At 40.2% G+C, this 26,200-nt stretch overlaps 1 protein-coding gene across 1 annotated transcript in view; it reads right to left on the bottom strand.

The window, feature by feature from the left end:
- The window catches only part of TG (thyroglobulin), a 151,761-nt gene that overhangs the window by 105,225 nt on the left and 20,336 nt on the right, over window positions 1-26,200 (bottom strand). The window contains exons 13-25 of the mRNA XM_048286926.1: window positions 26,037-26,114; window positions 25,482-25,594; window positions 24,488-24,599; window positions 23,632-23,832; window positions 19,702-19,911; window positions 16,889-17,043; window positions 16,213-16,369; window positions 13,796-14,020; window positions 8,989-9,138; window positions 7,301-7,471; window positions 3,496-3,618; window positions 1,695-1,810; window positions 966-1,074 (exon numbers count right to left, since the gene is read on the bottom strand). Coding sequence (XP_048142883.1) covers window positions 966-1,074; window positions 1,695-1,810; window positions 3,496-3,618; window positions 7,301-7,471; window positions 8,989-9,138; window positions 13,796-14,020; window positions 16,213-16,369; window positions 16,889-17,043; window positions 19,702-19,911; window positions 23,632-23,832; window positions 24,488-24,599; window positions 25,482-25,594; window positions 26,037-26,114 — 1,920 coding nt within the window. The remainder of the gene's footprint in view (window positions 1-965; window positions 1,075-1,694; window positions 1,811-3,495; window positions 3,619-7,300; window positions 7,472-8,988; window positions 9,139-13,795; window positions 14,021-16,212; window positions 16,370-16,888; window positions 17,044-19,701; window positions 19,912-23,631; window positions 23,833-24,487; window positions 24,600-25,481; window positions 25,595-26,036; window positions 26,115-26,200) is intronic.

Here is a 26,200-nt window from a genome sequence, read left to right as displayed (position 1 = left end):
GAGCTCCTAAACTGATGCATGCAGTAAGGTTGGCAATATTCCACCTTCAAGCACTGTTAGTAACTCCCAGATAAAAATGAAATAAACTTATCTCATTTAAAAGGTAAAATGTGTAATGTGGCCAATTAAAGCTCCTGCTGACTAGGAGGGCGTGAGCCATAGAATTTTGGATGTAGAAATCTAGAGTAGATCTGGTATCAACAAGATTACACTGATTGCAACAAGTCTTGGGGACTTGTCTTTTTTTCAAGTGAGACTTAGATCCTTATTTTTATTAATACTAATAAATAGAGACTCAGAGTCTTGGATAGAAAGTACAAAGAAAACAGTGAGAGCAGAGAGTTTTGACTCAAACCCTGCAGCATTCTGCATTTGGTTATCTTGCTTCCAGTTTGGCATGAGGCTTAAAGCTGGACACACAATGGATGTGGTGCTATCAGCCACACTCAGGCCATAAATAAATAAATAAATAAATAAATAAAATTTGTCTCATGCATTCATTAGTTCAGCTGAAACGTTTTGGGATTCGTGGAGAGCAGTTTACTTCTTGGCTGGTATATTACTAGAACAATTCACAATCAAAAGTAATGCGAACTGTTAAATTATGTACAAGCTGGTCAGTAATAATGCCTTCTATATTCAAACAAACTGCTTAATAAAGAGAAATCACAACACAACAGAACTGAATAGGACAATATATTGGAAAGAATTTGAGTTTTTATGGGACTAGTGGTTGGCAAAAGCCATCAAAATGGCTGAAAAAAGCTGTATTCCTTATTTCTAGGGAACAAAATGTGAAGGGAAGACTTGCTGAAGTTTCTTGACTGTCACTAAACCTTAAGCTTTAAAAAGTGTTTTGTCTTCTTAAACAAAGATGCTCCTGACATTTAGTCATGATCCTCTACAGAAGTAACTACCAGCTTGGGCACAGAGTCAGATTTAGGTGAGTGATTCACATCTGGTACCTCTCTTCAAATAGACCATCAGAGCATCTCCCTCTGGGTTCCTGACACGAAGCAAGCAGCTGAGGCCACTGATGCTAGTGGCAGCAGGGTTACCCAAGACACCTTGCACCTGAGAGAGAAAACAGGCAAGCTAAATAATACAACCTAATTGATTTCCTCTCCTTAAATAAATTTTCTTTATTAAGAGACTTGTGGGGAGGAATGAGCACCCACAAAGGTTATCACAGCACAACTCCATGTGGACATTTTTCATTCTATCTCATAAAGACATTTTTTACTCTCTCAAACTGAGATCTATCTCCTCAATGCCACATTGCTGTTTGAAATAGGAAATAGTGAATAGGAAAATAGTACAGTATAAAGAGCAGAGAAATCAAACCCTGGTCTAGAGGAAGGGACTCAAAAAGTATGATTGTTTCAGGTGACCTGATTACCAACCTGACTACTTCCAGTTTGGACTATCCAGATTTTTAAATCAACCTGATATCCTGTCTGCAGGAATAACAGTGCTGTGTGATGTTTCAACCAAACACTGAGGTATTCAGATGTCATTTCCGGAAACATCTGGGTGTAGTTTCTTTACCAACTTGCAGGGATTTATTACTGCCATAGGGAAGAGCACTGTCCAAGGGTCAGGTAAGAGCCTGTCTTTGTTCTGTGATCTTGTCTACTTACATTGAACACACAGCACTATGATAAACATATATTTTTAAATATGATCATTGTTACCAATCCAGAGGTGGTGCAGTTGAAGTTGACTTCAGCAGCGCTGTATAATTCACAGAGCACTTCAGTACCAGCAGGAGCTACAGTTGCAAAGCCACAGGAATCTTCTCTCTCACAGCCTGAAAAACAGGAAAGAAATTTTATGTTTCCTAGCACTTCACATGCAAAATGTTTGCTACTAATTCCAGTGCTTACTGCCGTTTACCTAGATTTCCATACGTCTATCAGGCTGCAAGCGCATGACTTTAATTAGCCAAATGAACTTTAGTACTCAACTATTTTAGTAGAGGGTTAAGGATTTTAAATTGAATTAAATTCATGCAAAAAGTTGCTCATCACCTGATGATATAAACAGCTGAGACAGGTCTAAACAGCCACCAAATATTTAAAGTCTGCTGGATAATTTTGCCTGAGACAGGACTCTCATGAACCACTTTGCCAACACATCAATCTGCCTGATACAGTAACCCCATGGCAAGGAGGTTGTGACAGATATCGGAGTGATAGGAAGGAGGGAAGCATCAAATCCTTCAATCATGATGGCTGCCCCTGCAGCAATCCCCTGGCCATTGTAAGGGAGAAACAGCCATCCCCTCCAGATTTAGGAGTGGCTGAAGATCCTTCTGCCCTGACACTTTCACCATTAACTTGCTCCCACAGCTTTGCTCCTAGCACAAGTGAAAAACACTTTCCAAATGTATTTAGTATAAAATCAACCAACTTAAATCAAAACATCAGCAGAAATGCAAGCTGAGCTATTTGACCTTACAGGGACTAAGAGAGGGAAAGATCAACCCTTACCCTGCAATGGGCACTCCAGCAGTAACACTTTGTAGTAGTGCTGCCATTTACATAACTTATAAAGAAAATACAGCTATGAGCACGGAATCAGATTGGTTGGCAAAGGGGCATGATTTCCTCCCCAGGTTCGTTCTCAGGCTCTCTCAGTTCAGTGTCTTGCTTTTGAAGGTCTCCATTTGCAGGGGAAGGTGCAAGAAATCTTAACAGTAGACAGCCAGGATGAGCTGGTGCAGGAAGATCATTCTAGTAACACATAAAAGGCTTTACATATTCAATTCTTAGCAGGAGAGGTGATTGCTCCAGCTAGACCATGGCAAGTGACACAAAGCCACTGATTTGTCAGAATTTTGCTATGTGCCTTACAAACAGGACATCTGTGTTATTATTGCCAGGGTGGTTTTACTTTGAACATATCCCTTCTGCCTCCCTTCACAGCGTGAGCCTTAGGAGACACAAGGTGAGACTGACTCAAAGCACCCTGAAATCAGTGTGGTGATTCCTCTTAGTTTGAGATGATTCTGAACCAACTAAAGCCAGATGCAACATATTATACAGACTGTAAGACTTGGCAGAAGAATACCTCTGCACTCTTTACAATACTCTTCTGATGTAAGCAAGGATGATTATTCCTATTTTATGTGCCAATCAGGTAATTTGTGAAGAGGTAAAAGCTTGGTTTTCATATGTCCTGAACACCTAATCCTTCTTTTGTCTGCACATCTGCACAGTCTGATGAATGTTTCCTGGTTTAAATCTCAGTCCTCATCCGTATTGCAAACTACACCAACTGGCTTTAAAGTCAGATGACTTCTATCTGAAAGAAACATTGATCTCTTCCCTGAACCAAGGTCACCAAAAGCTGTAAATACCTTGCAGTGAATTGGTGCCAAACTGCAGAACATACAGTTCATCTATGAACTTAACTATAAACTCATCATATAAAAAGATTATTATTTTCCACGATGGTCAGTGTTGTCTCTCCAGCTTTTCTCAGTTTTCTCACCTGAAATGCACTGAAAATATGTACTTTGCAGGTCTCCCCCAAATGACTGAGACTGAAGAATTTGAGCTTCTTCTGATCCATAAATCAGGCTGGAGGCAGGAACTCTTTCAAACTTTCTGAGCACTAAAAAAAGACAAAAAAGATCCAACCAGGTAGTATTATCAGTTCCCACACTGCAAACAGACAAAGATTGTAGGTAGAAATTGAAGAATTCTGTGGGGAGAGAGGTCTGCTCATTAAATGATGTACCATAACCTCACAGATAATGCAGGAGACGGCTGGCATGAGAGTAGAATTTCTGCTTTGAAAAAAAAAGTCACAAGATGTTTTAAAAATCAGTTAGCCAGGAGTGGGCTGGGATTTTACTTTCCAGTGAGGCTTCTCTTCCAGCAGCAGACCTGCCATCTCGCATTACTTGTTCATGAACTATTGAGTCAAAGGGGGAACCAACTTTCTACAAAACAGTCACAGAAACAAGAGCCAGCTCCAACAGCACTTGGTTAGACAGGAAATCCAGGAGCCTTATCACTTGTCTCCAGAAACACAACAGCCTGATCTCCACTGACTTCAGGCCCAGAGCGATATCCAAGGTAGTATGTCCTACATGTTGCTTTATTACTCCTGCATTCCACTTTTAAAACCTGACTGTCACTTTACTGACCAAACCCTTTTATCTGCTCCCTCTGCACTGGACCCACTGCACCTGTGTGTGAGGAGTCTGACAAGCAGCACTGTTCACACACCGGGAAAAGCTCATGGGGTCTAGAGATGCAAACCCCAAAGGTCACTACATGGGGTGAGGAATCTAATCCAGACTCCAGAAGGTTTGGCCCTGGCTGTGCCCTGAAGAGGATTACAGACTGGTGAAGGGACACACAGTGCCACCACCACCACCCTGCTGAGGTTGTTACTACCTGTATTACCAAGGGGTTGGGCACAGTGTGTCCACAGATTGATACACCAGAACACTGGAGTGAGCACAGCACATTAACCCTCCCTGTGGCAGGGGAGTTGGAAGTAGAGGATCTTTAAGATCCCATCCAACCCAAGCCATTCTGTGATTAAGAGAAGAATGTGGTGACTTAGCATCATCCCTTGGTGACCTAACTTCTCTAAAGGACCCAAGTGAAGGCTCCTTGCAGCCAACACCTGGCCTAGACCTAAAAGGAGGGTAAAAGCAGGAGCCTTGGTGTGATCATAGCTGTGGGAGACATCTGCCCATGGAAGAGCTGGAAGATCAGCCCTTCTTTCCCCGGGCTCACAGGCGCAGAGGTCCAGCTGGAGGATCACAGCCCTCTCTCCCTGAAAGGTCTGGATAAACCACAAAGTAAAAGTCAGGGATAAGTTCTTCAAATAATCATTTGTACTCTACAGAAAAACAGTCAGGGCTAAATCAGAAGCAAATGTCTACTACTGTCAGGGCTGAGTCAGCAGGTGCTTTTGATAAAACCATCATTTCTGCTCAGAAGGAAACCCACATGGGTTTGTCAAATGGTTAGCACAAGAAAATCCTTGCACTCCAGCTTGGATGGGGACAGGGAAGAAATATGGTGCAAGCAGAAGTGAAAGTTTTTTCCTTCCTAGAAACATGGGGCACCAAAGTATGAGCATTAGCTAACTTCTGCATGAAATTGAATCCCTTCTGCATCTGAAATGTGCAGTGATGCCTTGTTAAAAACTGCCCTCATTTCTATTCCAATATTCAAATTTTAAAAATTACACTCTCAAGTGTTTTTCTTTTCTTCTGATTTCAACCCCTAATTCCGGTTTCATCCCACCTCTCCATTTTGAAGAGAAAAATTTTTTTCTCTATTTTTCTCCCACATTATTGAATACAATATTATTGAATACAATATGTATTCAATACAATAATATGGGAGAAAAGTAGAGAAAAAATAGAAAGCATTATGAAACAGTAAGCTGAAAACATTGAAAAAATAATAGAAAAGCTGCCTTTCTTTAAATTTTTGAATTGTGGTTTTTTATTTCAAAGATAGATTAAAAAATTGCAGTCATAAAATCATTTCACAGGCTTAGTGCAGAGCAGAAATTCCCTATCTCACTTATTACTGGAGTAAAGCTCTAGGTCCTTCTTTTGCTGTAATCACATAATCATAGAATGGTTTAGGTTGGAAAGGACCTTAAAGATCACCTAGTCCCAACCCTCATATAATAAATGTTAAGTAATAAATGTTAAGTGTAAATGTTAAGTGGCCTAAAATATAACAAGAGAGACAACAGTAATAATGAGCCATGGTTGTTACAGCTTATTCCTGTGCATTCATACAAAGCAATTCTTCTTCTGTCTGAAGACTCAAAAACCAAAGACCAGCTGGGTTTTGGTGACCCTTCCCAAGTGCCTGCCTCTTGTCAAAGCAAGATCAGCCTTCAGCCCCTACTCTCTTGCTGTGTGCTGAATTCAGTTAAGGGAAATAGCAGAGGCAGGGGGGAAAAGTAAAAATAGAGATAAACAGTTTCACTTCGCACTATGATTTCTGGAAATGCAGCATGATCTTTAAAAGAAAAAAAAAATTAAATTAGCAAATTATTATTTAAAAACCCAACCAAGTAAACATATTTCTTAGGTGTTCATGGGGCCCCAAGCTACCTGATTTTTAGCTGGCATCCCTGCCCATGGCAAGGGTGCTGGAACGAGATGGTCTTTAAGGTCCCTTCCTACACAAATCATTCTATGATTCTATGACACATTGTTGCTGTTTTTTTAAACCTTGAATTTTCAACAGTCATAAATATTTGTAGTGATACCTCTAGCATGATCCACAAAAACAAGTACAGGTATCTACAACGGTTCCACCCTAGGGAGAGGCAGAAATGCCCAAGCAGAAAGATTCATGGCAACAGAATTGAGATCCTGAGTCCTCTCCCCAGAGAAACATCTCAACTACCCCGTGATTGAGGGCAACAGAGGCTTTCACCTGAGGTTCATGACTATGATTAGTCTATGAGTTTGCTTAATGGGAAAAAAAGCTATTTTAAGAGAAGATAGTTTTGCAACCTCTTCACAACCGAGGACTTTCAGTTCACACTCCTTCCACTGATCACACTTGTCATAAGACATTGTCTAACTCAAAGCACACCATGACATCAGTTTCTAAACAGAATATTCCATTAAATTCAATACCAATCATATGATGAGCATATAAAAACTTCTGGGAAAAAGCAAAAGCTTTGAGGCTGAGAGGAGTAATTAGATCTTACTGCAGGCAGTCTGGGGACTGTTTAATAGATTACTTTCTTTGTTTTTTCAAGTTTTTCATCCTTGAGAACCAGCATTTAACAGCTGTGTTCAAGCAGAAGTAACCTCCCCCAGCCTGCCAGGATGTGTTCCCCAAGTCAGATACCTTACAGCAGGGGCCCAGAGGGTGATGTTATGTTGTGGCTGTGAGGTCATCGCTGAAAATAGTCTATTTCCCATGAATATACTGATGAGCGATAATTTTACAAAGAAATTAATAATTCTGCTCCTTTCTCATTAGCCCTCTCATTATTCTTTTGGGTTTCCAAGCAGAGAGCATGAGGTCAGGACACATCAAAAGATGGCAGCCATCTGAGAGTGCAGGAAACCTGCTTCTCTCTCTTCCCTTACCAGAAATAACTTCCCCAGTGTCATCAAGAAATGCAAAACTAAGGAGGAATGTGGCTTAAGGCAGAGGCCACAAGTATGGGAAAGTGAATAACTATGGGACAGTGAATCCCCATAAGCTGTGGAGTGATTAATCTCTTCATAAGGAGGTTTCACCTATGTGGGGTCAAAACATATCCAAGATATCCTTCTGTCACTTACCCAAGCACTGGTCATCTGTAAGGAGATCCTCTGTTTCTGTCCAGTCCAATGCTGCTCCAAAGCTGTTGACACAGAAGGATTTCTTGGTGTCAGGGTCTTGCTGGGAAGGTCTATACTGGCCACTTTCATCACACTGCAGGCTCTGCTCATTGCTCTGGCAGGATGTGACACCTGTTACAAGTGAGCAAGGGAAGGAAAAAGGAGCTTTGATAATGCTGCCACAGGGTTTCACAGAATGGCAGAGGCTGGACAGGACCTCTGGAGGTCATAAGGTCAGAGCCCCCTGCTCAGGCAGGGCCACCTGGGCTGCCCAGAACCATTTCCAGATGGAAAAGGAGTACACAACCTCCCTGGGCAACCTGAGACAGTGCTTGTTTGTTCTCAAAGTAAAAACATTTTCTGATGTTCAGGGGGAACCTCCTGTGAAGCCACTGGTCCTGTCAATGCAGTAAGACAATGATCAATGCTGTAGGACAGAAGTCCCCTTAGCACAGCAGAGATTTCACTGAAAATTAAGCTATGATTTGCACGGAGTTTCATGCTCTAGAGCATGGTAGTCTCACTGCTTTGTTGCTACTTCAGTTTGTGTTTCAAACATTTCTTGGATTCTCTGTCATGCATCAAATCTCTGTTGATGTATTTCCAGTACTGTAAAGCCAAGTACAGAGGAGGAACTCTATTTTCATACAATGCCTGCTGCAGTGGATCTGTGGAATGTTGTGAGCAATGAGAAGAGCTATCACAGCAATTAGTTCAGAAAAACTCTTAAGACTCTGCAAGGAGACATCAGGGAATGAAAGAAAGTAGGAAGATAATGTGTAACCTGGCTTTTGGAGAGGGCTGGCAGAGGTGCAGCACAAAGGTAAAGTGAAACCAGGCAGGGAGCAGATTTAGCAAAGAAAATTGCAAGTACAAGTTTTTAAACCCTAAGGGGCAAACTTTTAAGAACACAAGTCCAATACCTACCCAGGAAACACACAGGGAAAAGAAGAATGACAACTGCAGGCAAAGAGCTAATTGATATTAAGAGACATTACAATAAAAATGGGGGTTTATCCCACCTAAGAGAACAAATAGTTTGAAAGAGAACAAAGTAGACCATATACTCAATGACACTCCCAAGAAGCCCCCATTCTTGGTACTCTTATTTTTATCTTATTTTTATATAAGATAATTCTGTAGACAAAACTGAATTTGGACCTAATAACTGATTTTCTGTACAGAACTGCATGAAAAAAACCAAATCATTTAAGCTGAATTCACCAGTTTTAGTGAACATTTCAATAATTGCCTTGTGAGAAGTGTTTGTATTTGCAGGGGAAAGAGCTGTACAAAACAAGACTATTTTAGAGTTCATGAAAGTGACAATAAATGAACTGCATAAGAAGTTTCTTACTGATACTGAACACCCAGATATCATTCCTGAGGACAATGAACATGTCTAGAGGAACCACAACATCCTGGATGAGACTGACCACTTGTTTCTCATGCATTTTTGGTCACAACACCAGACAGTTTGGACTTTGTAAAATGCTTTTGAATGTATGTAAGGGATCATATTCATCCAAAAACCCCCAGAGGGAGGTTGTGGTTTTTTTTTTTTTTTTACTTAGAGATGAATAAAAAAAAAATCATTAGTTATTTGAAGCCAGAATATAAAGGATATGGAAAAAATGAGTTCAACTTACAGTGATCAGCACTGATTGCCCCATAGGAGCTGGTAGTTTTGCCCACAGGACACTTGATACAGAAGGAATGTCCCGTCTGATACTGATAGTAGCCAAGAGGGCAGGGAATGCATTCCTCGTCCTGGAAATAACTGCCCGGAGGACAAACAACTGCAAAGAGAACAATCACCTCATTACTCGTTTGGAATTCAACCAGTTCTGGCATTTGCACACACATGTGTGGGTATATATGTGTGTGTGTGTATATATATATATATATATTTATTTATTTATAGTGCTGATAGATTTCCCATAGGCTTCAAGCTCTTAATATATGTATTTCTAAGTATAACAAAGCAAACACTCCTTAAGTGATCATTAAACTCATCAATGACAGGAGTATAGGCTGTGATCTGTTTTCTCAGATCACCCTAAACCTGTTCTTGAATTAGTGCACATGAAGCTCTTTGGAAAGGCCAAGTCCAGGCCTGATTTCCATCTGTCAAATCCATTTGTAGTAAGATAATGCAGGTGGATAAGTTGTGAAAGAAAACAAAGGAACACAAGCTAGAAAAAGATTAACTTCTAACACTACAAACAGAAACAGGAAGGCTGTGAGGAGCAGAAACTCCAAAACCATCATACAGAAATCCACCATATGGTAGCACTTTCATTCAGAATTCCTGCCACAGAAATTTTTGTTAAGCACTTCCAAACTAAACAGTAATGGCTGGATTAAAAGTCACTAGTTGTGCACATGACAACCCAAACACAAACAAAAATATGTTCTTAGTGATGTTCTTAGTTCGTGTATATAGAATTTTCAAAACAATCAGGAGCAATGCTTCCAGCTGACCTGTTGCATTTTACAAAGAAAATTCTTTGTCTTCTGGGATGTCATGGAATACTGTCTTTCCCTCCAGAGCATTCAAATTAACATTAAAGCAGAAGAGTCACAGACATATTTGCAGGACAATACCTCTGCTTATTATTTCACAGCTGCTTTCCAGATGTAGATTTCCTTCAAAACACTATCAAATGTATATTTTGGGACTTTGACAAGGTGAAAAACTTTATTTCTGTTCTTGCCCTGCATCTTGACAGAAGTTTAAGCTTCCATGAGAGAGGAACAGTAATGCAATATTGGCCATTCTCACTACAACCCATATGATGAACTGCTGTTCTGGCCAAAACAGCCAAATGTAAATTAATTTAACTCATGGGAGCACATAAATTATAATAGAATAAAAAGACAGCTAGTAGAAAAATTATCATATCTTCCTTCATCTGCTGTAAATAGTCCAGTGGAAAGGTCTGGTATAATACAACTGTGAGACTAAAATTTTCCTCCAAGTACACATCAAGGCAATTACTCTGGGTAAAACACATATCTAAAATCAATTACAGAATGTAAAAAATCCTGGATCAGTCAGAATTCTCCTTTCAAAAGCACATTACTTAATACACAAGAGTGTCTGATCCATTTTAAAGACAGTTTTCCAACACATGCAAAAAGCATAATACTCATTGTACAACAGCAGAAATTAAAGTGAAATGAGCAATCCATGCTTAAATTGAAGACAAAATGCAATGAATGAGGAGGCTAATTAAGCAATTAAGGTTTAAAATTAAACAAATTTAGCTTTTCAAAGCATTCTCCTGTTTTTGTAGTTTTAGTCACAATGTGAAAGAAACATCTGTGTCTCCTATCATATTTTAAGCAAGAAAAATTGCCTTTCGTTTCATACATTGGATTGACAAAAGGGCACAAAGAGTAGTAAAAACTGTTGGTGCAGAATCACGTTTTCTAGACTCTATAACTCTTGGAGGGACCCATCGCTTCAGCTACAGGCCACATTGACACAATCACATAGAGGTTTGGTTTGACCCTACAAGGGAGACAAACCACTATACTGTACTTCTTTCAAGCATTAACATTAATACATTTTAACAACAAAAGAAACTAGAGAACAGCTTTCAACCAAAATCTCAGAGCTAAATGTTACCACTGGGAACAAACTTTGTAACCCTAAACCAGGAAAAATTAAATTAAAATATAAAAAACAAAACAAAACAAAAAACCAAATTTAATCCCTTGCTCCTGCACATGAAATATGGAACCTGCTCCCACTTCCAACCTGACTCTGGCTTCTGTGTACCAGGGGAACAAGTTGCAAAATACAGGGGAACAAGTTGCAAAATACAGGGTAAGGAGCAACCCACTGAAGTGATTCCACAGGGATACCACCCTTTGCAGGAGCCTCAGCTCTCACTACACTGGGCAAGCTTAAAAACTGTCACAACTCACCATTGCCCAACACTTGCATTGCTCGTTTTTCCCTCCAGGGGTACTGGAAAACTTTGGGATATCCGATTCTTGATCTAGATTATTAGAAATGAAGTCTTGAGCTGCCAGTCAGCTACAAATTTAGCCCGCCCTTTTGTTTGGGTTGTGTTATGCTCAATGCAACTCCGATAGAATTGTCAAGCATTTTAAAAAATAAAGAGAACTAGCATAAAAAGGTATAGTAAAACAAAGCTAATTTAAAAACAGGCTTCAAGTTTTCTCCTGAAATAAATGGGGGAGAAGGGTTATGTTCCCAAAGTCCTCCTTGGCAGTTTCCAACTCTCTTCATTTTGATTCATACCTTAGCAAAGAAAGTGCCCTTTTTTCCTATTAAAATTTAGAAAAAATAAAACTGTTACCCCAAACTCTTAAGGAATTATATTAATAGATACCTGTGACATACCATAACTCAGTGTAAGACCGAGACTAAAAAAATGTCACATTAGAAAAAATTAACACATGATAAATATTACCCATTTTACAGGCAGGAAAACACAAAACAAAGCTACAATAGATGCAAACCTAAATAAGCAGATGACTGTAAGGAAAGTATAAGAGTTGAAGATGCAGAAACATGTAAGTTTCATGTTTCTAAATGAAAATATTAAGCTTATTGAGAGCATCAGAAACCTGTCACTACTGAGCTGACCACACTTCCTGAAGGAAAAACAAATGACATTGACAGTGAAATAAAACCAAGCACATCAAAAAGATCAGGATCTGAAAACACAATTTGCATTTCAAGAACAAGTTGTAACTGGAAAGAGGACAGAATACAGAATCTCTGCCACCCTCACACAACTTTGGTTTCTGTAGTCACAGGTGATACTTCTTATTAATAATCCCTATTATTAGTAGAGAAACAGATCCAGACAGGATGAATGACCAGGACATATCCATACATATATGTGTGTATATATATATGTATGTATTAGAGGAACCAGAACCTGAATTCCTAAGTTCCCTGTTCAGAATAAAATATGCAGTCTGGCTACACAAACCAGTGTCCAGCAGCAGGTACACCACGACAGCTTAGAGTATGAAATCTCTGTCAAAAGCTGGAGCAGAAACCATCTTCTTTCCACATCTCCATGATGTCTGCTTTACTGAGTGACATTTTCCACAGCTACCTGGTTCAAATATTTATGAATTAACCCACAAGGCAGGTTAATTCGCTGCTTCCTAGGGGCCTTTATGCCTGGCAGGCAGCACTCGGCAGAAAGATCCAATTCTTTGTAAGTTCTGCTCTAAGTGACAGATTCTACTTAAAAAATAATGATGCCTTTAAATAATACAACACTGCATCTTTTTCAGTAGCTGGAGTTGTTATGGACTCTGGACTCAGGAGGAATTAATATTTTTTCTGCATGTATTTAAGTAACCCTGAAATGTTTCAGACTGTGGAGATGAACTGAACCTGCAGTCAATTTACCCTTAAAGGTCCAGGCTAGAAACCGCAGCAGTTCAAAAGTGGTTCGTCACTTGATTACCTTACCCAGGCATTAGGAAACTCTCTGAACTTAAAGAGGAACACCACACCAAGCAGGGACATAATTTTTTTCCACATATTCTGGTTTGCTTCACAGTGATGAAGTGATGAATATCTGAAAATATTCCCAACGTTGGAAAACTTATCCAATACCTGCTTCTGTTATCTTATACCTACAAGTGGTACATCTCTCCTTCTTTCCCTAGATAAAAAAAGGCTAGATATAGTGAATACACTGCAAACTGGCATAAATGAGACATGGACTCATTAAGGACAACTGGGGCAACAAGAACAATCAGGAACTGAAGGAAGGTTGGTGTTGATAGAAACAAGAGTGGGGCTGTTAAGGCAAAGGCACTTTGGCATCATGACCTGGTACCGAGGACAGGTTGGCACAGCCATGGGGAGCTGTGGAAAAGGAAGGTTTGGCAGCCCTAAGCAGGATGTGGGCAGAAAGGCAGCCTGTTCCAGGGAACCAGACTAAACAGAAGGAAAGAAGAAGGAAAGAGGGCAGAAGTGCAATTAGGTCTGGGTGTTAGCCAGCATCAAAAAAGCTTCCATCTGAGCTGGCTGGACTTGGCCCCAGAATTCACAATCTCAGGACTTCTGTCATTTCTGCATCTAGTTTTCTATTCCAGGCAATGTATCATTATCTGAATCTCTGGCTACATTATCTTTGTGAAATCCTCTTATTAAGGATACTGTACATTACAGAATGACTTTCTATTGCCAGACAGATCTAAAATAGTCCACAAAACTGCTTACAAAACTTTCTTTACCATGTCAATGCCATGATGCCAATTTCCAAATTGTTGGTTCAACACAAGGATGGAACAGTAAGCAATGCACTAATTCCCATCTCTCCCATTCACAATGGTGCCTCACACCTTTCAAATATGAACCTTAAACAGAAGTTCACTGATGATTTTCTAATTTGTTTTATACTGATTCCTGACAACATCTAAGAATGGAAAGCTAAAGATAAGACATACCACATCCTTGTGAATAAGGGCCTGCTTTCCCAGGAGATGAAATTCTTCGAAACCCGCTTCTACATCTGAGCTGCACACGTGGAGACAGATCAAACTCTTCATCCCGGGGAAAATCAATGACAGAATCTGCTAGGAACTGCTTGGAATCCAAATGAAGCAGAAAACCACCATCCTTAATCTCTTTTATAAATGCTCCAATGAGATTTTCCCCGACAATTGCATTTTCTAAAGAGGGAAAAAAATACAACAAAATAGCATGAAAGACATTTCCAATACGGGAATGGAACACAGAAACTGATGAACTTGAAGTTAAAAACAGAGACAGATGCAGAAATACAAGGATGTTAACAAACAGCTGACCATAATGAATCTGTACAGTGTCTATCAAATTACAGTCTTACTTTTCTCACTCTGTTTAAATACACCCAAAACCACTGAACACAGAAAGACCCAAATCTCCCTTAGAAGGTAACGGAAGTTGGAACATAATGGGAGATGATGGTGCTGTGAGTATACAGAGAGGAGATTCTCCTCTGTCTCTTCTGAAACCATACAGTCATTCCCTCAAAAAGCTATTTTTGTACTACAGGGAATTTACAGTGTGGAGAGGGACAAAGAGATACTGTCCTCAAAGAGGAACACTTTCAAAAAAAAAGTTGGATATAAAACCAAACACAATTATACTTTGATTCACTTCCTGAAAACTGCTCAAATATTCACAGGGGCAAAAGAATATTAGATAAGATATAATTCAGACTAAATATAATTTAGATTAGATATAAGGAAGAAGTTTTTTACAGTGAGGGTGGTGAAACACTTGACCAAGTTGCCCAGAGAGGCAGTAGATGCCCCAGCCCTGGAAATGTTCAAGGTCAAATTGGAAGAGACTCTGAGGAACCTGACTGAGTTGAAGATGTCCCTGCCCATGGCAGGGGTGTTGGACTAGATGACCTTTAAAGGTCCCTTCCAAGCCAAACCATTCTATCATTCTGCGTTTCGTGTTTTCCTGAGAATATGGAACAACTGGGTGAATGTGAACAATATCAGACTGTAGAGCCAGGCACTACAGGACCACTGCAGCTGCCATCTGCGTCCTGAAGGATTTTGAATTAAGTTCTGATCAAGCAAAAATTGCTGTAGGACACATATCTCCAAGCCCCAAAGTAAGAAGAAAGGACACATGAAGACAGAGCTATTTCTGTTTAGTGCTGGGAACACCATTCCAAAGCAGTAAAACTGGAGAAAAGGTCCCACAAGGCTGGGAGAGACCTTCAAGACAATCTAGTCCAACCACCAGCCCAGCAGCACCATAATCACCCCTAAATTATAGGGGTGACAAGTGACACATCCAGATGCCTCTTGAACACTTCCAGGAACGGTGACCCAACCACCTCCCTGGCCAGCTTATTCTAATGCCTAACCACTCTCTCAGTGAAAAAATTTCTAATTTCTAATCTGAACCTTCCCTGGGATAACTTGAGCCTATTTCATCTTGTCCTGTCACTTGAGACCTATGAGAAAAGATTGACCCCCACCTCCTTTCAGGCAGTTGTAGAGAGATCTCCCCTTTTCTCCAGGCTAAACAGCCCCAGCTCCCTCAACTGCTCCTCATCAGACTTGAGCTCCAGACTGTTCCCCAGCTCCACTGCCCTTCTCTGAACATGCTCCAGCACCTCAATGTCCTTTTTGAAGTGAGGGGTCCAAAAATGAACACAGGATTTGAGGTTTGGCCTCACCAGTGCCGACTAGGGGGGACAATGACTGCCCTGGTCCTGCTGGCCACATTACTCTTGATACAGGCCACAATTCTTGATATGCCCACAGAGGGCATTTGGATTTGAGATATATTTTTAATATCTTTTATTTTGAAGGAAAATACTGACTGCTTTTAAAGAAGTTCCTTACACCATCCCTAACTCTCGTGGAAACCACAGCAAAGATCTGCCAGTCAGTGGTCTCCACATAGTTGCTCTAGGACTTCAGATGTTAGGATCATTCTTTAGTGTCAAAGGTAATGCAACTAATAGAAAAAGAGGGAAAAGGAAAAAAGAAGAAAAAAAAAACTTGGAAGAAATTAGTTACATTTTTAACAGTGCGTGAATTGTGTTTCTCTGAGTACAATAGAAACACTTTTCCACCACGGAGGACTTGCCCAATGGAAATTAACATCTGGGACAGTTCAGCTCATGCCCGATAAAGTAATTTTCAATCCCAGTAAAGGCAGCTGGGAGAGGCAGTCCTATCTGAAAGAAACATTCAATTATAGCTTCTTTCCACTGTGCGGTCAAGCCTGAAAAAGGAAATAATCAACACCAAAAGCTCAATTATACCACACCAGTGTTATAAAGACAGAGAAGCAAAACATTTGAAAGCAAATTAGGTTTAATCCACAGAAATATCAGAGGAAGAAAACTTACCAATGTCATGTAAGTCAGGGAGGGAAGCGGTCGGGATGTTTTCCAGCTGAGACCTCCACGTGATGTTCACTCCCAGGCGATCCACGCTCAGGCATTCGACATAGACAGTGGAATCATCACAGACAGAAACTGAGCCAGTTTTTCCAAATGCATTTACCTCGAATTCAGAATTAAGTGATACCACAGTTAGTCAACCTGAGCACTTTCTGGTTCTTGCCCTATTCATTTGCACTGTACTATGTTCAAAAGTAACACTGTCAAAAGGGGCTGTAAAAACAGAAGCAAGGAAATACAGTTTTAGCAAGTCATATACTCACTGTGAGAATAGTCAAAATATTGTCTTCCATTGAGACAAATTTTTAATAAATACTGAGCTCTGTCCAAACCGGCACAGGCTCATGTGACACGATTTTTATGACTGGAACTAAGCTGATCTGCTGATGTGGTATGAGACTAAACCTCTTTTTTTCCCACTCATCCATATGAGGGTGCTGCCAATCCTGACAGATTTCACGACATATTCCATTTTTCCACCTCTCTCAAACAGGCAAAGGTCTATGCTGTGTTTCACTTTTTTTTTTTATTTTTAATACAGAACAAAATCCAACCAAAGAAAACAAAAACAAACAAAACAAACAAAATCCACCAACAATGGAGGATAAGGAATTTAAATTACCTGGAGGTGACATAAACCACGAGCCTTCAACTCATCTAAAATAAATATCTGGAATGCCTGGAGTAATCCAGAGTAGTCAGAACTACATGTCTTCTCAGGAGGCAGGAGTAGTTGAAAGTGTGTTTGAGCTTGGACTGTCTGAAATAATTGGACCTCTAAAAATGAAGTAGAAAGGGCATTTAGTAACCTCACTAATGAGGAACCTGACTTTCAGAATTACTTTTAGAAAAGACAACATCGATTTGAGGTTTGCATCAATATCATCTCCCCACTTTAAGGGGAAAGCAGTAGAGCTGTCAGTAGTAAATAATAAGCAGCAAGACACAAGCTTGATTGCAGTAGCCTGTTAACCCCCTGATTCTGGGATGCCATATTCCCCCTGTAGCCTGCCCTAGCCCTGGCCACTCCTTCGGTTTCTCCCTATTGGCTCCTGTACCCCAACCCCGCCCAGGGACCACCCCTGGGCCCCTGACAAAAGCACCCCGCACCCAGACCACGAGGTCTCTCTCTCTGCGGCCGGGGGTGCAGGACAAGGTGTGAATAAAGCCATCTTACCACCCTCATGAGAGACCCTTCTCTGCCTTCTTTACCACCACTGTGTTGTAACGCTGCTGGCTGCCAGAGCCAGATCAAGGGGCTGTCCAAAATGGACTCTGGGATGCGATTAATGGCATGGCCCTAGGAAACCCCCACAGTGCTCACAGGGAGCTGCAGCCTGGTAGGCAGAGTCCAGCAGTTACAGCACTTGATATATATATATATGTTGAGCAGTAGAGAAGAAGCCAAGTGATGCACTTAGGTAATAATGAAGAGATATTTTATACTGGAGCACTAACTCACAGGAGGATAAGGACTATCTGAATCATTACTGATGATTTTTCATAAGCCTTAGCAAATAGGAACTTCCAGAGAACTACATGAAAGCTGACATTATGCCAATACTTAGAAAAGAAACAGAAAGACAAGAATTATTGACCTGTCAATTTTCACTTTTCTTACATGCAATCATGAAAACACTTCTATTAAAAAAGTAATTAAGTGGTAAAAGCAATTAATACTTAAATAAATGGGCTTTTGGAAACCCAGCTTATCAAACTAACTGGGAATAAGTTTCAGGAGAGAATAAATTTGCAGAATAATGGCGTTGCCATGGATGTCTACAAGACCATTCTGAACTTTTGATAGCAAACCTAAGTGATGCTAATCACACAAATTAATGAAAAATCTGTGAGCTCACCAGTCACAAAATAAAAATCTGTTTAATCAGTTTTTAGCAAGAAAAAAAAGATGCAAATATCTTGTCTCCCATGGAGTAACTTTGATCCCAGGCTTCATGAAGAGTTTGTTATCTCAGGTTCAGCATAACAGTCGTATTGTCATTTCAGCTCCAAATGGAGCTGGCTCTTATCCCACCAGCCTGAACAAGCAGCAGAGCTCTCCGTCATTCAGCTCCTCTGCAGACCCTCACTGCATCACATAAGAGTGTCACTGCTGCAGCACAATTCCTCATCCCTCACCCCAAAAATGAGCATGGGAAAGCCTGGGCAATGCTGGAAGCATTCCAAACAGAATGGTGGAAAGGACCAGAGGATACAGAAACCTGCTTCTTCCTGCAAGGCACAAAGCCCTCTCTCTGCTTAGTTTTTCAGAGTGTATTTAAAGAGCTGATTTAACCACAGTCTCTAGATGTATACATAAAGAGCAGGAAATATGATTTTTGAGAGTGAGGGTAATTATCCATTGGAACAAATTACTACGTATTTTGGTGAATTTGCCATTATTGTGAAGTTTATTCAATTGCCTTCTGATGTGTTGGGAATTTTTTCTCTCTCTGTAAAACCATGCTCTATTCCAAACACGAATTATTGGGGGAAGTCCTTGGCTTACAGTAAACTTTATAGCAGATTGACACACACTCCCCTCTCTCCTTACAGAGTTACTCCACTGCCATCAGGCAAACATGGAAGTCATTTCATAACGTGCTACAAAAACCTAACAAGCACAATCACAGATAAAAGTTTCAGTCTGAAATTTAAAGTTTAAAAATATTTGCATTTGGAATAGAAGAGTTTAACCCATCCTGAAGATTGATTAATGTGTGTAACCTATTCTGGAAATGAAAAGTAGCTCCAAACTTGGCGAAAAGACCTGTATTTCTCAAAGTTCAGCACTGCTACAAATTGCCATTTTGATCAGAATGTATCTCTTTTTTAAAGTAATTGAAAAGGCCAATGTTAATATCCAATTACATGAGCTCTGAATGGACACCCAATTCTTCCAAGATTTAAAGTGCCATTTTTTTCTTGAAAGCAAAATGGTTTGAAAAATACCAGAAGTCAGCCAACAAATACAACAATAATCCTTAAGAACAGACTGCTGCAAAAAAACATGCAGAAGTAACGGTGACTTGATTATGCAAATAAATAGTCAAGCTCTGCCAAATTCAAACATCTGGCGCTCATCTGTTCTTCCAGGACTAAGTAGTTCCATCAGAATCACTTATGGTGCCAGCATCTTTTAACTAACAAGAAAAATCTGCATATAGATTGAATAGGTATTTATAGCTCTATTATTACAGGCAAGAGGGACAGTTTCTGGCACAGGGGCCAGCCAAGAGCCAGAAGTGAAGATGGCAGAAGACAGGACTCATCTCCTGCACCTCAACTTAGCAACTCCCCTATAACTGTGGGTGTTATTCACGCAGTAGTTCTGTGATAAAAGCTGATTTTTGCACTGTTTACACTTCTCTGAGCCCTCCCCAAGCCCCAGCAGATCAGAACAGATCAGATCAGATCAGATCAGATCAGACATACTCTGGCAGGCCTGGAGCAGAGGGGCAGCCGAGACCCAGCGCCGCTGCCGCACATCACACTGGGATGAGGTGTTGGGAGTGGCACTGTAGAAGCCCTGGCGACACACGAGCTGGCACTGCTGGATGCTTGGAGCTTGCCCAGGGACATTTTCACAAAGCACAGCCCCATTGGCAACTGCTGAGGCACCAAATGGCAGAGCACACTGCGGACCTGCAGGCACAGGAGAAAGAGGATATGTGTTAGAGGTGTGCTATGATGACTTATAGGAAAAAGTCCATAAACCCCTCCTATCCACAGATTCAAACCCTGTGCTTTCCCAGTCATAAATTTTGATCTGGTTTGAGGTCAGCTTGGTTCAGATTACTGAAGCTGATGGAAAGACACATATTGACTGTGATGGGCAATGCATTGGGTCCAGAAAGGGACGTGCATGGTTTCTAGGAACAGATATATTTTGAACAGTCATGAATAAATTTAAGCAGGAAATGAGAAGGAGATTTCTAACCAACAGCAGAACAAACCTTTACAAAAGATTTCTAGTGGAAACAGGCAGGGCCTAAACCTCATCTCAATTCCCTTTAGACTGAAGTTTGAAAGGTTTGAGATCAGGAACTCATGACTGTGGTGTCTTCAGCAGCACAAAGATGTTTCTAGTGACCAGCAGGCCAATATACACATTAAATATATATATATATATATATATGTATATAAACAATAGTGTAGAGCTTTGTAATTGGAGCAGTTTTCCCTAGCAACCCACTCTGCATGAGTACAGTCATTCAAACCCTGCTAGCCCACTAACAGACTATTACAGCAGGCTAATTACAATGATAATTAATTTCTACTAACCAGTACAAACTAACTGCTTCACTCAATATTAGCCAAATCCCAACTCCATTACTAAGTATATCCAGTATAATACTTAAACACTTACGAGTTCCAGAGCTACAAAACATAAGAAGAAAAAACAGCTTCGTCACTTATAAATAAATATAAAGAAAAAGATGTTATCATATCATATGATTCACTTGCTTGCTGTAACATTTTCCAAATTGCAATGCTCAGATCAGTCCCAAACTTCCTGATCACTGGAGAGAGGCAAACACTGATGATAGTTCAGGTCTGAGCACCCTCCCTCTACACTTTTGGTGGAGATACGAAGATTAATTCCAAAACCACACAGCCACTTCAGTTGAAGTATTAAAAACCTTGTATTAAACTTTCAGTTAAAGTATTAAAACATTGTAGGATGAATCTGGGATCCAGTGTGTGCAGTACATCTTTGTTTTCCCACTCTGAGCATTTCAATGCCAACAAAAAAGGCTTTCATATCTTCCTCTCTGAATTGCCAAAAGCATTCTTTTGTTCAAGTCTCCTTTATACCAACTTTTTTGCAATAACTCAGTAAATGGGGCCACTATATTCCTTCTCTTCTCGTATTGGCTCTTGTAGCCAGACTCTTTCTCAGTAAAGGTGGAAACCTGGCATCCTTGCTTAACAAACTTCTAATAAATCTCCCAAGGTTTTAGGAACAAAAGACATCTCTGTAAAAGAAATAGTAATACTTATCCTGGCCATGAAATTACATTAATATATCTATACAGAGTATGTAAAAACTAGTCTGTGGTTTCTTAATTGCTCTAGCACATTTCTATACCCAGCAAGTCACATCCAGTCTCAGCTGAATGCTGCTACAATCTCTTACTGCGCATTCCAATGAGATTTGGTGTGTTATGTCAGGGAAATAACCAGCCCCCAAAACAGAAGTGATCAGTATTTTCCTGGTGTGGTTCAGAGGTTTCAGTTCACCATCAGTAATTTGGTCATTTATCCCTCTAGAGATGCCATTTCATTTACTATTTTTGTCAAACCTTCACCATTTTGTCACTGTCCTGTTTCTTTGTCCTGTAGGAGTGAATCAGAATCCAGCCGAATATTGACACTTCTTTCATAGGTGTTTCCAAAGATTTCCACAAGGAAATTAACATCTCCAGGACCTTCTCTGAAAATCTGTCTCTCCTCTGTCTGTACTCAGAGTTATGGGAAGTGGGCATGAGGACGGGAGGGCTGCTAGGGTACTTAGCGTCATGTCTCCAGTGCATGTCAACTAGAAGTTGGATTCTACCTCCGATGGAAGTGATTAAACTAATGAAAACCTCCTGGCCACTCCATTCACTGGCCACTCTGAGTTATTAGTTTCTGTTTACAGCTATCTGTTCTCTTGCTGAAGGAGAAAATTACCATATTTTCCCACCACAACAGCTTATTTTGCTGATAGACAAGATCTCCAAGGTAGCAGTATAGTACTCCTTTTCCTGAACAATTATTAGTAATTCCCAAGACTAGAGGCATAAGGCTGGGTAGACTGAGGAGAAAACTAACTTTTGATTCTCTATTTTTACACAATAACTAAGTCGTTTGTCATGAAAAGTTCCATTGCTCTTTCAAAATCCAGGGCAACCACTAAAGATTACTTCAATATCTATGTAGAAAATAAACAAATAGCTTTCAGTAAAGCCAGGTTTCCACTACACTTTCAAAGCAGTTCTCCTTCTCAGCTCAGTATTATAAAAAAAGAAAGGTCATTAATCACTATTATTTGCTATTTTCTCTAGGAAAAGTACAGGATGGAAGCAGCACTGTACTTGTGGTCAGCTCTGCTTCTCTGAAGAGCTAAAAACCTGCCTTGGATGGCTACGTTCAGGTGACGACACCACCCTACTTTGGAGCTCATCTCCTCAGAGCTCCGTTGGCGTCTCCATACAACACCACAAGCATGGGGCAGATACAACCATGGGGTCTCCTTCTGGTTTCTCATAAAATCCCATCCTCAGAGCTCTCTATTGATACAAGAGAGTTCAAAGAAAATTATTTCCAAGTTGGCTGAGCAGTTACCTAGTTGATAAAAACCTTGCAGGCAGTTGGGTTGACACATTCAGATATTTTATAATAGAATTGTGAAATCATCAAGTTCGAAAAAGGCCTGTATGATTATTGAGTCCAGCTATTGACCCAGCACTGTCAGCTGCACCACTAAACCATGTCCCCAAATGTCACATCTATTTGGATGGTGAGCACAAGTCTGTGTTACTCTTTATATGGCAGAATCACAAAAGGAAACAGAAGCAAATTATGTGGTCTTGTTTCTCTAAATTTTTTTCAACCTTCTCCCCTAAAACAAACAAATAAACACCAACAAAAGAACTATGAAAACAGCAGTGTCCTGCAGACACCAGTTGAAGGTTTTCTTTTTACATCGTTATTTTCCACACTAATCGTTACATTTTGGAGCATAGCCTTGTAGAAAGTTTAATTAATTTTTCTTCAGTGATGGGAAAATGCATAAAGGCCATTGCAAATTAAATTTATCCAAATGTCTCCCATTTGGATATCTCACTGGAAACCATGAGTGAATTCCAGTGCTTCACAGCTCTGGTCATGCAGGAAATACTCTGTGAATATGCAATGTTTTGGCACATCCTTTTCACAATTCTAGTCACAAGCCAAGAGTCAGAATGGCAGAAGCATACATTTTTCAAATTTTATTTTAGTCGGCTGAATGGGTTTTAATCCCAGAGCCAGCTCAGACTGGAGCAGGTTCAAGTTTGCAGCAAGCTGTTCAGATTGGCTTTATAGCTGGGTTTCATAGCTCAACTGGTTTGATTCAACCAATTTTATGAATAAGTAAAAGTCAAGGATCCATTCTCTTCTCCTTTTTCCCTGAAAAAGCACCTGAAGAAAACTGGTCATCATGCCCAGGCAGGTCTGATATCTGCTACAACACAAAGATAAGCATGTTGCTTGAGCAAAAGTCTTTAAAGGTCTGAAGAAATAAGATTAAATTCAACTAGGGAGTGGAAAAAATTAGGATCTGGGTTAAATTCCAGGCCTGGATTTGCTCACAAGTAAATGCCTGAAGCAGGAACTCACTTGCACATTCCGGTCTTCCTCCGCTTACTCGTGTCCCTGGCACCTCTTCTCCATTGTCAAAGACACACCAGCAGCTCTCCTGGTCCTGGCTGCACTGCACAGGGGAGAAACTCCCATTGTCCCCTTCACACTGGGGGATGTAGCCTCTGGCAGCTTCTCGTGAAACAGTTTTGGACTTCAGCATGTTACAGAAACTGGGACCTGTAAAGACAGAAATTCTTTGCAAGATACAGAATAGAAGACAACAAATTGACCTAAAGACTTTACCAGCAGTGCCTCCAGCCTGTTTTGTTGGTAGGAAGAAAGACAAGTGACCACGAAAACATAAATAATTTGAATCATTATAGAAACATGGAATTTTACTTCTACTAGAAAAACGCCACATTTTTTCTAAGATTAATGTGCAAGTGATACTGTTTTAGAAAAATTGTTGAAAAAATACTTTTTTTTTTTTTTTTACAAATGTGATAGTGTATAATTTAGGTGTTCATATTTAAAAGGCAAAAAAGAAATCAAGTTAATGTTTTTAGTAAAAATTTTTGATCAAGGTAATTTTAAATATAATTGTATGATCATTTACATTTTAAAATAGTTAAAATGGTGGTAAGAAATCAAAGATTAAAAAATGCATAGAAGCCTATTCATGAATTTGTCTAGACTGGTTTATTTCTGGTGTAATGAAAGTAAAGGGTAACTATCTCCAGATACCCTTTCTGTGTTGCTGTGCTTGTATGCACCCTATCACTGAGGAATCAAACTATGAGCCTCCCATGTTTCACAGGCAGTATTCTGGAAAGGAAAGCACCTATGCTGCAAAGCATGAGGCATCACAGGCAGGGGGCAAAGCATTACTCACACTCAGGGTTGCCATCCAAGTCTTTGCTGCCACGCTGGAATATTTCTCCTGACACAGGATCTACACACCAAATATCTGTGTCAGATCTCTGCAGTACAGTGTATTCTCCTGTCTACAAAGAATTAAGGACATGTCATTGCAGAGCAATGTACTTTAATGCAGACAGACCTAAACCCACACCCCAAAGATTGGTTAAAATGTTTTATTATATTTACATTTTTCCATTAATACAACATATTGAAAAGAAACACAAAATACAGTCTAACTAATTTAACAGACAGACTAGTCCCTGAGAGAATCAAGAATCATTTAGGTTGGAAAAGACCTCTAAAATCATTGAGTCCAACCATTAAGCACGGTGTAGACTAAAAGTTTATTGAGATGAAGTTCTGATAAAATCCTAGTTTGAAATGTGTTCAAAAAATGTGTAGATGTGGTGCTTAAAGATATGATTTAGTGGTGGACTCAGCAGCGTAGGGTAATAGCTGGACTTGGTCTTTGCAGGCTTTTCCAACCTAAATGATTACGTGATTCCATAGGATAATGATTCTATTACATGAAATGTCTGTTCCTTGCTTGTCTCTATCCTGCTCACTGCCACAATTTGAGAGCATACAGACCTTGTTTTTTGGGATATCTGCACCCAGCTCTCTCTCACACTGTCATTCTCTCACAGCTCAGGAAGAAAGAGCTCCCCAAATATCAGTCAATTAAGACATGCTGATTAAGCACAGCTCTGCAAGAGCACCAGGCAGAGCCAGCCTGTGGGAGGGAGGCGTGGGCAGGCACAGAGCTTCCTGTTCCCAGTCTCCATCTCAAAAATATTTAAATTCTGCCTTCTGCAGGGCAACACCACCTGTTATTTTTATCTTACCCTTTTCTTTCAGGTTAATAAAAATGTACAAGGGGTGCTTAAGGAGCATGGACTAAAAGTGCACATGACTTTGGCATGGTGTAAGCAAAACTGCTTCCTCCCCCAGTCATGTTAAATCACCTCAAGGCAGTTGGGGATGAACAGATCAGCTGTAGAGGTGTCCAGCTTTGCACTGCTCTGTCTCCAGCTGGAAATTAAGGCATTGGTTCGGGATCGCTGACATGAAGTCTGGCCTGTCAGAGGGAAAACATTTTTAAAATAAAATCAAGCTTCAGAGCAAAGCAAGGGAAAGGGTTGCATCACCAGCTCCCTCACACATCTATATTAGGCACTGCTACAGTTTCAGGCAGGGAATTCCTCATCGGTGTTTGATAAAACCACAGAATGGCTGAGGTTGGAAGGGACCTCTGGAGACACCTGGCTGGACAACTGGTCCAATCCCCCTGCTCAGGCAGGGCCACCAACAGTAGAGTATCCACTCTCAAATAATGAAAGCCAAAATAATGCACAATGAAATTAAATGAATTAGCAAAATAAGAATAAAATTCCTTCTCCTTTTTTTGCAATGGTTAAAAGCAAGCGTTACTTCATGCATATCATACTAGAATTTCCAATAAATATTAAAATTTGCAAGAACAGGTAAAGGCAAATATTTAGGAAGAGGACCCAACTGACATTTGGGAAGTTCTGCTGAGCGTGAGACCAAGGAATCCATGACATAACGTCCTCTCTCATCCACACACCAGCAATGACCTGGCCAGGGAAGAAAAGCAGCTTCATTTTAGATGTTGTACTTCAATGTGCTTTGTTGCATACCAGGAGGATTTTCATCCTCTGCA

The sequence above is a fragment of the Corvus hawaiiensis genome, chromosome 26, assembly GCF_020740725.1.
Source record: "Corvus hawaiiensis isolate bCorHaw1 chromosome 26, bCorHaw1.pri.cur, whole genome shotgun sequence".
Taxonomy (NCBI): domain Eukaryota; kingdom Metazoa; phylum Chordata; class Aves; order Passeriformes; family Corvidae; genus Corvus; species Corvus hawaiiensis.
The sequence above is the reverse complement of the archived record's forward strand: the minus strand, read 5'-3'. Positions and strand labels throughout refer to the sequence as shown.